Source organism: Hyperolius riggenbachi, chromosome 2 (genome assembly GCF_040937935.1).
Source record: "Hyperolius riggenbachi isolate aHypRig1 chromosome 2, aHypRig1.pri, whole genome shotgun sequence".
Lineage (NCBI taxonomy): Eukaryota > Metazoa > Chordata > Amphibia > Anura > Hyperoliidae > Hyperolius > Hyperolius riggenbachi.
This window is the reverse complement of record NC_090647.1, coordinates 525625725-525639593: the sequence shown is the minus strand read 5'-3', so window position 1 is coordinate 525639593 and position 13869 is coordinate 525625725. Positions and strand designations below refer to the sequence as shown.

General features: G+C 44.5%; 1 protein-coding gene across 4 annotated transcripts in view; it reads left to right on the top strand.

The window, feature by feature from the left end:
- GRIK1 (glutamate ionotropic receptor kainate type subunit 1) overlaps window positions 1-10417 on the top strand; it is a 599538-nt gene extending 589121 nt beyond the window's left edge. For 2 of the 4 annotated variants that reach the window (XM_068270607.1, XM_068270605.1), the window contains one exon: window positions 9952-10417. In XM_068270607.1, the coding sequence (XP_068126708.1) occupies window positions 9952-10107 (156 nt within the window). In that variant the 3' untranslated portion in view covers window positions 10108-10417. The remainder of the gene's footprint in view (window positions 1-9951) is intronic. The other 2 variants (XM_068270609.1, XM_068270606.1) reach the window with 1 other exon arrangement.
- Window positions 10418-13869: the final 3452 nt, after the last annotated feature.

Below are 13869 nucleotides of genomic sequence, written 5' to 3'. Positions count from 1 at the left end.
ATTTGCTGCATTCTGCTATATGTCATTACAGTGCCTCTTTAAAAACCTCTTTCTTATTTGTCAGCAGAAATTACAACCTTTGTGTATTTAAAGAACTGTAATCAACGATTGAACTTCATCCCAATCAATAGTACCCCTTTTCCCATGAGAAATCTTTACATTTTCTTGAATAGATCATCAGGGGGCTCTGTATGGCTGATATTGTGTTGAAATCCCTCCCACTGTGTGATGTCAGGACCTAGGTCCTGACAGTTTCCTGTCTGTGAACCTTGTTGCATTGTGGGAGATAACGCCTGTTTCCAGCTGCCAAGCAACCGATATCTCCCTCTGTGCATTTGTATATCTATATTAAAAAAAAATGTACTCGCATTGTTAATGAGGGTGGTCATACATAATGGCAGTTGGTGCTGTCTGTTCTTTTTTATGTCTGCCAGTAGTAAAGATGATGATGTGCAGGCTGGTTGCGGATCAAACAATATGAACATATTACATGGCGAATATCAATCATTTCTTGATCTCACTTTCATTTTTTTAGCTTCTCACTTTGCAATGTAGTCATTTATTTTTCCCCTTTTCGCTAAAATTCTTTTTTTAAGTAGAAATAGTGGCAGCAGAGCACACAAGTTGCAGGCTCACATTTCTGTCCCCCCCTCTCTCCTTTTTATTCCAGCTCTCTGCAGGTTTTCTTTATTGTTTGTGAAATTGATTTATCTGGCGTGTTAGCGTCCTCTGTGTCTATTTTGCTTTGAGCACCTGAAAAAAGAAAGCAAAGGTCTTACCATTACCAGCTCAGCTACTAAATGACCCATTTTCAAGGCGCTACACGTGGTCGGAGCTGGTGGTTTGCGGCTAGTGATAATTGATTATTCCACACTTCATCTGGCTTATTTATTTGAAACCACTGCGACAACTAGATGGACAAGCTGCTGTACTGGTCTAATAGAATTAACCCAGCATCTTCCCTTCCACGGATGTTCAGTGTTCATTATTGCAGAAGGCAGGGCCGTTTCTTGGGCAGGGCGACTGCCATAACCACTTGGGAGCTTGTGACGCACGGTGCAGCCAAATGGAAGAAGATTACCAGCGCAATCACCTTCCTTGACTCCTCCTGGGCTGCCTGCGTCAGACGTCAAGTCATCATCACATCACCCCGTGTGATGACACCTGATGTGCTGTAGCGGTACTGCAGGCTGTCAGTGCGCGGCACCCATGGAGGAGTCCGCTTTCCGGCCTCTCTTTGCCTGTGTGTTTTCCTGGTCCCTGCTTCCTCCTGGATGCGCAGCTGGTCACTAGTAAGTAGGCAGATCTATTTGTGGCCTGTGGCTGTGTGACTGTCTGTAAAGAGTAAGGGGTTGCGAGTCCATGGGGGTGGGGGGAAGGGGGTGCAATTTTTACACCCTCGCCCTGGGTGCAATTTAGCCTAGAAACTGCCCTGGCAAAAGGCACTGCTAACCCTCCTCCTTGCTACTCTACACAGAGAGCCATGTGGTCTTTATGTATTCAGGATTACTCTAATAAACAGGCTGAAAGGGCATTTGGCCTTTACCCCGATTGCCAGAACTCCGAATCACCCTTAAGTGCCCCATGCAGTATGACTTTACTACTATGACAGCGCCTAGTTATGGCGCTTTGCACCGAAACCACATGCTTCGTCCTGTAGGCCGGGGGCTACCTCCTCATCCTCCCGGGCCGCACCGTAGTAAATTGCCCAGTCACACTCCACTGTGCTGCATGGTCCTGGTTGGGCATGTCCCCTGATCGCCGTGAGCTTTCTGTGCCTGTGTAGTTACAGTCTTAGCGAACTGTGCATGTGCAAAATGCTCCCTGCCATGGGAGCATGATCAGGTCATGTGTAGCCAGGACCGGCCTTCAGGGGTCTGGAAGAAGCCCCGGGTAAGTATAAATGCATTTTTCGCCTTTCTCTCAGGTACAGTTTAAGGCGGGAAGATTTTGTTGTCCAGTAGTGCTAGTTTCTTTGTCAGGTCCTTCAGTTTCACCAAGTTCTGTATAATGCCTGAAGAAGAAACTTCATGTTTTGGTAGCTTGAAACAAACTATGTACAGTTACGGTGGCCATACATCAGGTGACTTGGCGGCCGATCGACCATCCGATTCAGTTATTATAACCGGATGAAAATCGGTGCCACCAAGAGCAGGCCCGATCAATGATGCAACAAATTTCGGGCCAAAATTGGTTGTATGTATCAATCGGACATGCTGCAAGATGTAGGGCCAATGTGCTTGATTGGGTGCGCGGCGGTAATGGTATGGGATATGGGGACGAGCACGACGGAACCCCTGCCGATGTCCCCCTTAGTGTAAAATGTGCCTCCCAGTGCCCCGTGCAGTATACTTTAGCTGTCAGGGTGCCCCGCTGGCTCTGCGCTCCGTACACATACATGCACCCACTTAGTTGCTGGAGTATCCATGGGCACATGTGTGAAGTCCACATTACGCTGGTAACCACGTGGTGCGAATGTATGGGTGTGGAGCAGTATACTGCATGGGGCATCAATAGCACATTTTACATTAGGAGGATAGCGCTGGGGCCGGTGAGGCGGCAGATGCAGCCTTACAAGGCAGATTCCTGAGAGATTTCATGTTGAAATTGATCAGGAATGGGCCTGCTGTGTATGGGCACGCAACATATCTCTCTCCGATCAGATTCAATCAGAGAGAGATCTGTCTCTTGGTTGTTCTGCCCGTACATTATCTGATGTATGGGCACTTTTAGTCATTAAAGTTATTTCCCGAATCAGAGTTTGTTGGTTTTATGTTGGCAATGTGCATCGCTCCCAACTGTCCCTTTGTTAGAAGGACAGTCCCTCTTTGGGAACTAAATCCCTCTGTCCCTCTTTCTTCAGGACTGATGTACAGATTTATGTAAATATGTGTATTTCTCTACTGAATGTTTTTTATTTGTTCCGAACTATATTCCCATCCTTTAACCACTTTGCCACCTGGGTACAGTATATCTACGCTCCTTTGGACTTCAGTTCCCCGCCCGGAGTGTAGATATACGCACCCCCCGCCGCTGTCCTCGCTCCCGCCCACACTCGTTCACGCCACCGCCCGCTCGCCCGGAGATCAATGAACGGGAATAACTATTCCTGTTCGTTGATCTAAGCCCCCCAGCAATGATCGGTTGCTTCTATGAGAAGTAGCGCGATCATTGTGAAAAAAAAAAACAGTTTCCCAGCCTCCCTGAACTTTCTGCAAGCGTACTTCCTATGCTTGCAGGACACATTTACAAAAAATTACTGTGGCCATCTCGTGGCCAAAAAGTAAAACTGCACCCAAAAACATTTTTCATATACAAATACATTATTTTACAATATACAGTAAATTAACTCATTAACTCCCACACTCCCCAATTGTTACCAATTTGTTTTTGTAATAAAAAAATAAATAAATAAAAATTACAATTAAAAAAAAACATAGTTACCTTAGGGACTGAAATCTTTAAATATTTATATCAAGAGGGTATAACACTGTTACTTTATAAATTATGGGCTTGTAATTAGGAATGGACGCAGAACTGAAAAAAAATGCACCTTTATTTGCAAATAAAATAATGGCGCCAAACATTGTGATAGGGACATAATTTAAATGGTGTAATAACCGGGACAATTGGGCAAATAAGTTACATGAATTTTAATTACAGTAGCATGCGTTATTTAAAAACTATAATGGCCGAAAACTGATAAATGATTTTTTTTCAAATCTTTTCCTATTTTCCCATTAAACACATTTAGAATAAAATAATTCTTGGCATAATGTCCCACCTAAAGAAAGCCTAATTGGTGGCGAACAAAACAAGATATAGTTCATTTCATTGCGATAAGTAATGATAAAGTTATAGGCGAATGAATGTAAGGAGCGCTGAAAGGTGAAAATTGCTTGGATGCTGAAGGGGTAAAACCCCTCAGTTGTGAAGCGGTTAAATTGATATGTTTTTTCATTTCAAATGTTATATAATAAAAAAGATGAGTGATGATAGAAAAGACCAGTGTGGTTTGAATTCTAAAATTACATTTTTTGCTTTTGAATTGTTAGCAGTATGCTTGGCTAGGGGTGTGGCATGGGTGTGATTAGAGGTGTGGCAGGGGCGTGTCTTAAAGCGTCACTCTTTCTCATCTCAAAAAGTTGGAGCGGTAGGAGTGTGTAAAGTGAATTTGTTTTTCATCCAGTTCAAAGTAGTTTCCCCCTCCTAACAGATACTTCACAGAGCACATAAACAACAACAGTTAGATTGACAACTGCATATCGAACAACAAAAAATTAAGCTGTTACCGTAGAAAGCCATTTGGGGTTTGGGATGAGTTGGAACAGAGCAAAACAATTATTCAACTGGTACATTTAATAATTGTACGCTGTTTGGAGCGTGTGTCAATCATCTGTTCGGCACGGGGAGAGTACAGAGCATTAGGTAATTACCAGGCAAGCTCTTATGTGATTGTTCCAACCTTTCAAAACTGTTGTCTTATTCAGTCACTTTAATAAATAGAGAACAAAATGTTAAAAACTAGGAGCAGGCACAAAATGAGGGCATTTTACTGGTGATTTATGTGTTTTGGGCAATTTTAATTGGATACCAATGAACTTCCTGACAACTACCTAAAGAGTCAATCAACTGTAAATGACAGTTGACTGATAGCTGCCATCCCTAACTGATATCTGCCCTACCTAGCCCTAACAACAAGGCCTCAGCCAATCAGCTGAGGCCTTGATCTGACAGAGGGAGATTCAAATCCCTTTGTGCTTGCCACAGTCCCCAAGAGGAGCCTGCTTTATAATGTGGCTCCCTTCCTTCCCTGGGTGCAACATGTCCTGAACTGCTCTGTGGCTGCCTGGATGGTTGCCCTGTGTGTGGGGGTTTTATATCGATATTGATTGACCCGGGTCAGTTACACAAGACATGTCCAAAGTCTGGCTCGGGGGACAAATGCGGCCCACAGAGCCTTTTCTTGTGGCCCCCCAAGCTCTCTTAAAGAGGAACTCCAGTGAATATAATGTAATAAAAAAAGGTGCTTCATTTTTACAATAATTATGTATAAATGATTTAGTCAGTGTTTGCCCATTGTACAATATTCTAAATCCCTGATTTATATTCTGACATTTATCACATGGTGACATTTTTACTGCTGGCAGGTGATGTAGCTGCTGCATGCTGTTTTGACAGTTGTAAACAGCTATTTCCCACAATGCAACAGGGTTCACAGACAGGAAACTGCCAAGAGTACGTAGTCAGAATTTCTTTGTGGGAGGGGTTTCACCACAATATCAGCCATACAGCACTCCCTGATGGTCTGTTTGTGAAAAGGAATAGATTTCTCATGTAAAAGGGGGTATCAGCTACTGATTGGGATAAAGTTCAATTCTTGGTCGGGTTTCTCTTTAAGTCTTTAACTGTATGTGGCCTGCAGGCTATTGCTGTGGCGCTGCATACATCGATGTTGGTAGCGAACCTATGTCTCTGCTCTTCCTCCTCCTTCACTCCCCTATGGTCCCATGGTAAATAATATAGGACTACGAAATAATGGCCACAGGAGTCCTGCATAACTGATATATATGACTACAGAATATGACTGCAGGAGTCCCAGAGGAGGAGGAAGAACTGGTGAGTAAAGAAAGTGCATGCAAGTGGAGAGGAGGAAGCAAAGAGGGGACAGAGATTGAGAGGAGGCAATGGAGGCGGCGGCGCTAGACTGATTTCGCATAGATTTCATGCTGAAAACTTTTGGGAATCGGTCTGCAGGGTATGGGCAGGCAAGAGGCATCCATACGAAAATGGCGCCTGCGAATAATGGCACACGGTGAGGCCGCTAATCCTTCTTCCGCTTATTGTTATTTAACGTTAACAGTTAATCGTTAATTACCGTTAATAAATCGTCTCCTCAAAGACGTTAAATAACTTTTTCATTGATATTAATAACTCTAACGCTCTTGATAGTAGTCTTCATTTAAAGAGAACCCGAGGTGGGTTTGAAGAATATTATCTGCATACAGAGGCTGGATCTGCCTATACAGCCCAGCCTCTGTTGCTATCCCAAACCCCCCTAAGGTCCCCCTGCACTCTGCAATCCCTCCATAAATCACAGCCTTGCTGCTGACAAACAGCTTGTCAGAGCAGGCTGTGTTTATCTCTATAGTGTCAGTCTGCTGCTCTCCCCGCCAGAGCCAGGACAAGGTCCTCCAGCACCCAAGGCTGAGACAGCAAAGTGCGCCCCTCCATCCCTCCACCCCAGCCATCACACACTGATTGCTATTAGACTAAGAAGCGCCACAGGGCCCACAACCTCCCCAATACCTTAATATCTAGTTATCTGGCTTGCAGTCACTGCCATGTATCCCCTTTTCTTATTTCTTTCTGCTTCAAACACAATTAGGAATGACAGCTGAATGAATTCTGCGCCCCCTCCTACACTGTGCCCTGAGGCTGGAGCCTCTCCAGCCTATGCCTCGGCCCGGCCCTGCTCCCCGCCTCCTGCAGAACTCCAGTCCCTGCCTGCATCCCTTCCCTCCCTGCTGATTGGAGAGAAGGGACGGGGGCAGGGACCGGAGCTATGCAGGAGGCGGGGGAGCAGCTGAGACTGACACTACAGATGTAAACACAGCCTCACAGCATGGCTGTGATTTATGAGGGATTGCAGAGTGCAGGGGGACCTTAGTGGGGTTTGGGATAGCAACAGAGGCTGGGCTGTATAGGCAGATCCAGCCTCTGTATGCAGATAACATTCTTTAAACACACCTCGGGTTCTCTTTAAATTTACTATTTTTAACTGGATTAATTGCTATTTTTTATTTTCAAATCATTATCATATCATCACATCATATTTACATAGAAACACATCGCAGTATAATACATTTTAGTCATATTTAAAATGTAATGCAGTGTGCAGTCCAATCCTGCACAAAGTGTATTATAATTAGTTAACATTAAAGAGAGTCTGAAGCGAGAATAAATCTCGCTTCAGACCTCATAGATAGCAGGGGCATGTGTGCCCCTGCTAAACCACCGCTATCGCGCCGCTAAACGGGGGTCCCTTCACCCCCAAATCCCCCTCTGTGCAGCGCATCCACTCTTCCTGGTTGGGGCAGGGCTAACCGCTGCAGCCCTGGCCCACGCGCGTCTGTCAGCGCGTATCTCCGCCTCTCCCCCGCCCCTCTCAGTCTTCCTTCACTGAGAGGGGCGGGGGAGAGGCGGGGATGCGCCGCTGATAGACGCGACTGTCTGCAGCCGTTAGCCCTGCCTCCAGGAACGACCAAGGTTTGCGGGGGTGGGTTTGGGGGTGAAGGGACCCCCGTTTAGCCGCGGGATAGCGGCGTTTTAGCAGGAGCACACATGCCCCTGCTAACTATAAGCTCTGAAGCGAGACACTGAAGCGACACTGAAGCGATAAAAAAAATATGATATAATAAATTGGTTGTGTACCTTGAATAATTACTAGAAGATTAGCAGCAAAGAAAATATTCTCATACTTTTTTATTTTCAGGTGTATAGTGTTTTTTCTAACATTGCATTATTCTATAATATGTGCAGATTACACAACACTCAGCATTCAAAATGATTCTTTCAGAGCAGTCTGTGAAGTAATGACCTCTCCTCTAGCAGAGAAAAAGTAAACAGTTCACTTACAGTTGAGATAATAAAAGTCAGAAAACAGCCCTCTCCACGACTAACTTAGTCGGAGAACTTAATGGCTTGTTTGCATAGAGATAACAACTGGAGTTTCTTAACTCTTCCTGTACTGGAAACAATTAGACTGATGTATCTGATCTTAATGTTTTATTTCTTAGCTGTACTACACATACAAATCATAATATAATATTTTTTTTTCGCTTCAGTGTCTCTTTAAGAGTACTGTACTTTAAAGGTACAAATTAGGTAACATTAATATTGTTATGATTTTATTTTAAAAACTCCAACTCTGCACAGTCACAGTGTATTAATGTTAGTTAATGTTTACAGTACTGAACATTACTTGCACTAAGTTGATAACGTTAGTTTACGTTTACAGTACTTCACATTACTTGAAAAAAGTTAATAACATTAATAACGTTAATATTGTTTTTTTAAATCCTCGATCTGCAACATCTTTAGAGTTTTTTTGACAGTGTTACATTAAATCCATTTACCATTTTGCAGTTAAATAACGTCTGCAGTTTGTCTTATGTAGGGCGCTATTGATAAATAACGCTACTGTGCGCAATAACGTCTGCTGTTTGGCATATGTACGGCGCTGTTAAATAACTTTCCTGTGTGCCGTTTTTCTTCTTTTTTTCCCCTTGCGCCATTATTATGCAGTACTAACTATAAAAAGCGATAAGCGTATCTTTTTTAATGTAGCACAATTTTTATGCATCAGCGCTGTGCGCCATTATTCACTGAACCGGGAAAGAGAACTCTCTGATCATAATTCAATCATAGATATGTGTTGATATGTTTGATCTGTCCACACATCACTAGATACTGTATATGGCCAACTTAAAAGGAGAGGACAACTTACGACTCTGTAGTTCTTAAAGCAAGTATGAAGCGTTATTGAAAAAAACAAACAGATACCCACTTAAGGAGAGGCTCTGGGTCCTATAGAACCTTCACGTTCCTCTCCTCACGGTCCCCACATTCCAGCACTGGATCCTCGGTTTAAATCTCCCGTTGCGGTCTTCAGGAAGCACTCAGGCTCCCAAAGACGGGCATCTTTGTACAGCGCACACGCGAGTGCACGGTAGAGGGCGCTCGCTCATGCGCAGTAGGGAGTGGCCCTTATTCGGAAGCCCGAGTGCTTCTGAAGACTCCCAAAGCACCCCAGAAGTGAAAGAGAGCAGTCTCCAACCGATCGGTTGGAGACTGCTAATGGGGATGCCTGCGGGGGAACGTGGACACTGTAAGAGAAACAGGAAGGCTCTAGAGGAGCCAGAGCATTCCCTCTCCTTAAAGTGGATCTGAGATAAACTTTTACTCATTACATAATTGTGTTCCTTACATATAGTTTATAGGGCATTCCTCAAGCCAAATACTTTTTTTTTTTTTTAATACTCTAACGCCATATAAACTAAACAAGCCTCGCCCACAGCTCAAAGTGCCTTGGCACTAGAGCAAGGGCTTATGGGAGCTCAGTCTGGGCAGGAGGAGGAAGAGGTTACTAGCCAGAGATTTCAGAGGTAGAGGGGAGGAGGGAGGAGTAGAGGGGAGTGAGCTGAGGGCTGGAGATGCAGTTGCAGCTTGCCTGTGTAATGTGACAAACAAAACATGGCCGCTGTCATTGTATCACAGGAATAAATAAAAATAAACTGTTGAAGCTAGATTTGCTGTGTAAACTATCTAAACTTTAGATAAGATATATAGACAAGTTACTTGTCATAGTTAGTTTTTCATCTCGGACCCACTTTAAGCGAGTATCTGATTTTTATTTTTCCTTTAGACTCTGGGGCAAACCCAGGATTTTCAAGGGGGAGGGAATTTCTAAAATGTCTCCCTCAGCCACGCACAAAACAGTATAATAATATACTAGAACAGCATGCGGGGTACACTTAATGCAATATCAGGAGCAGTTTGGATACAGATAATAATGAAGACAGCCGACATTGCTAATGAAAGTGAAGCATTCACACAGCAGGGCACAGGGCTGTGCTCATACCTGACTCTGTTATGTTCCCCAGAGCTGCTCCATGCTCTGTACTCATGCTGCTGCTTCATCCAAAGTCAACTGTAGCAGGGAAAGAAAGGGGGCGGAGCTGTGAGCTGCAGGATACCTGCAGATATTATGGTGTCTCAACTTGTGCCTGTCCCCAGACACTACACTGGCCCTGGTCTGAGGGGGATTCCAGGCAGCTGTAATCCCCCCCTGCATTTGCCTATGAGACTCCCTTTAATTTTCAAAAAGATATAGTGTAAAATTTGTGCAATAAAATCTGGTTTTGACTACCTTTTGTCTTCTATCCTCAGTGTCTTTCTTTCAATGCCATAATGGAAGAGCTTGGAATATCACTAAAACACCCAAAAAGGCTAAAGAAGAAGTCAAAGGTCAAGGCACGGTCAACTTTCACAAGTATGCTGACCTGTCACCAGAGGCGGATAATCAGGAAAGAGACAATGGCATAGACACAAGAGGTCACTTCATACTGGCCCAGACTGTACAGAGGGTTTTTTTTAAAAGGATAGTGTCTCCTTTTTTTAAATTCTTCTACATGATTTTTATATTGACAACGTGAGATCTACGCTACATGGACAATGTGGAAACCACAGAAGGGCTGATCGGATTGGTGGATAATAACACCGGTGGGAGTCTGTTCGGTGCATCTCTTGCGACATCCAGTCACACCATGTACAAATGATCTGTGTGCTTTCTAAAGGAAACACGGTTTTGTTTTTCAGTACGATGCTCAATAAAAGACGTTTTGTTTTTTCAGTATGGTGTGTGCCGAGTTCTGTTTTTGTCATGCTGTGTACAAAAGTAACTTGTGTGAAAATCAGCTTCTAAGGCAGGTGTGTCAAAATACAAAGCAGCCAAAGTTGAAAAATGGGACCAAGTGTGGGCCAACCTCAATTGTCTAGTGGCCACTTTTCTCTCTTATAAAGGTCCCTGGTGTCTAATGGTCCCTCCCTCACCTATACTGTTCCCTGGTGTTTAGTGGTCCCTCCCCTATACAGTTCCCTGGTGTTTAGTGGCCCTCCTCTCTGCCTTATACAGTTCCCTGGTGTCTAGAGGCCCTTCCCTATACACTGTCCTGGTGTCTAGTTGTCCCCACCTTCACTATACACATCCCTGGTGCTTAGTGGCTTTCCTCCCTCCCCTATAAAGTTCCCTGGTGTCTAGTGGTCCCTCCCCTATACAGTTCCCTGGTGTTTAGTGGTCCTCCTCTCTGCCTTATACAGTTCCCTGGTGTCTAGTGGCCCTTCCCTATACACTGTCCTGGTGTCTAGTTGCCCCCAACTTCACTATACGCATCCCTGGTGTTTAGTGGCTTTCCTCCCTCCCCTATACAGTTCCCTGGAGTCTAGTGGCCCTCCTCCCCGCCCTTACAGTTCCATGGTATCTAGTGGTCTTCCCTCCCATATACAGTCCTCTTGTGTCTAGTGGCTCCCTTCCTCTTTGAAAACAAAGAAAACCCTTAAAATCCACCATGAGGGGATGGACTAGTCCAAAACCTGTTGAATCGGTCAGATTTTAAAGCAGGAGGATTAGCCATACTATGCCAGGGAAAAAAACACATATAGAAAAAAGAAAAATTGATATAGGGAGCACTGAGGCTAGTTACAAAATTACAAAATGTATTGGTTAAATTAGAGAACGCTGCAAACAACAAACTTCATTCACACATTCCCCCTTAAAAACAGATCCTGGCCATGGATCTAATGAGGTGACCCGCAGTTCCACCAGGAGTGCACTCCTATCAAAAAAAGCAAAACTGATATGTCAAATACAAATTCTTCGGGCCCCAAAAAGCAGCTGGCCAGGTAGGTAGGCAAATCCCAGAAGCAGATAGCTAAGAAGCAGATTCTTCTGCACCAGCCTCTATTGATGCTCAACCCGTGTGCTGTGACATTGAAGACGTCTGAGGAAGTCACGGGATAGTGACGAAACGCGTCACGTGAGGGGGCGTAACCCGGAAGCCACATCGCACCAGCGCCGCGCCAGCGTTCCCCGTGCCTCCGCCACTCTTCCTCCTCCTCTGCCGCATGCACCAATACAGTCTTGGCCGCATCATTGGATCTAACGGCAGGCTCCAGCAACAAGGCTACATCGCACAAAGAGAGGCCTGGTTCCTCTGGTCCAAAAGATGCACGCATCATAGCTATCCTGGGGCCACGTGAGTTTTTCTTTTGGGGCTTCAGAAAAAAGCCCCATGCACATGAAGGACTGGAGGTTAGACATTAGTCTATTATGTCTGTAATGAGGGCGTATATGCTAACTACATAGAGGCGTGCTGCTTCAATGTCACAGCACACGGGTTGAGCATCAATAGAGGCTGGTGCAGAAGAATCTGCTTCTTAGCTGTCTGCTTCTGGGATTTGCCTACCTACCTGGCCAGCTGCTTTTTGGGGCCCGAAGAATTTGTATTTGACATGTCAGTTTTGCTTTTTTTGATAGGAGTGCACGATCCATGGCCAGGATCTGTTTTTAAGGGGGAATGTGTGAATGAAGTTTGTTGTTTGCAGCGTTCTCTAATTTAGCCAATACATTTTGTAATTTTGTAACTAGCCTCAGTGCTCCCTATATCAATTTTTCTTTTTTCTGTATCTATATCCCTTATAGGTGAGACAGGCTGCACAAAAAGGGTTGATATCCCGTACCTTTCCTTTTGTTCCAAAAAAACACATATATAAGTAGATAAATACTTGATCCACTTACATAACACAGTGTATTGTACTGTCCACATTTTGATTTCAGTGAATTCTATATAGTAAATGAAGAAAATTCTGTTCCTGGTGGGAACCATGTCTTTTGCCCACAGTTTGAGGCTAAATCCTGATGTCATTTCTTCCCTTAACTTTTTTTTTCTTTTCTCCTCCAATGGCTGAGTCACCTCAGCCTTGCTTGTAAACAGAGTGAGCAGAGGATCATATTTCTGCTAGGCAGCAGTCTGCTCAGCCAATCAGTGAGAAGCAGGAAGGTGGGAGGGTCATTGGCAATGGCACAGAAAAGAGCCTTGGGGACTGAGAAAATATAATAACAGCAGAGAGATTCCTGAATAGATCGCAGAGCTTGTACTTGCAGGGAGAGATTTCTGGCAGCATTGTAAACACACTGCAGTGTTTAAATAGAATTTGGTTTTGTGGATGACAATCCCGCTTTAACTACTTACTTTTTTTGCTGGAGTGGCGCTTTAACACATCACTGAGCCACTGTTCGGTTGTTATGCCCCATTAGTGATTCTAGCCAGTGAGTGCTGTGCAGCTGATTGTTTAACAGCACCACATATGTTATGTCTGGTGGAGAGTCAGTTGGCCGCCTATATGATGTGATCACAGTGCTGCATCTTGGCTGTGTCTCTCTGTCAACTGACAGCAGTAAATTCTTGTACTGCACCAACCTGATGATCCAAGAAGTGGAAGCCATGCTGGCAAATTAAATCTACTACTTAGAGATCGGTTATCCAGCAACTGTGTAAACAGGAACCCAAGGTGACTGACATACGGATGCTGCCATATTTATTCCCTTTTAATACAATACCAGTTGCCTGGCTGTCCTGCTGATCTTTTTGGTCAGCAATGTCTGAATCGCACACCTGAAACAAGCATGCAACTAATCTTGTCAGATCTGTGCCAGAAATATCTGTTTGGCATGCTTGTTAAGGGGCTCTGTATTAGAGGCAGAGGACCAGCAAGACAGCCAGGCAATGTGTATTGCTTAAAAGGAAATAAATATGTCAGCCTCCCTAGGTCTCTTACGTCGGGTTCCCTTTAACTATTCAGCTGTCATATCAATCATCTGCTAACATGGCTTTTCCTGGGAATATTAGTGGAATTGCCCATTCTTCCCTACTCAGCCACACCTCGGGGTGCATTGCAGAAGACAGTCCTAAATGACTATACTCACCCCGCCCCAGGGTCCGTAGTGATGCCTGTGCTGCAAGCAGCCTGGTGCCACCGTATGGTAGCAGAACTGCTGACATCATTATCACCTTCAGCACTAGGTGGTTCTTACTGCAATGTTCTAACACAGAATCCTACACCTTTATATTACTGTACAGTAATCACCTTCGTCCAGCTGCTGCTTCAGTCCCGGCAGAGTGCGAGTCCTCACAGCCAGGGATAGGAACGCACATGGTTAAGCCTGAATAGCAGAACGCACTCGGTGTGAACCTGTGGCTGCTGCAGCCTGCAGACATTATTAACCTTCCTGTAAGCTGTGGGAGTCTG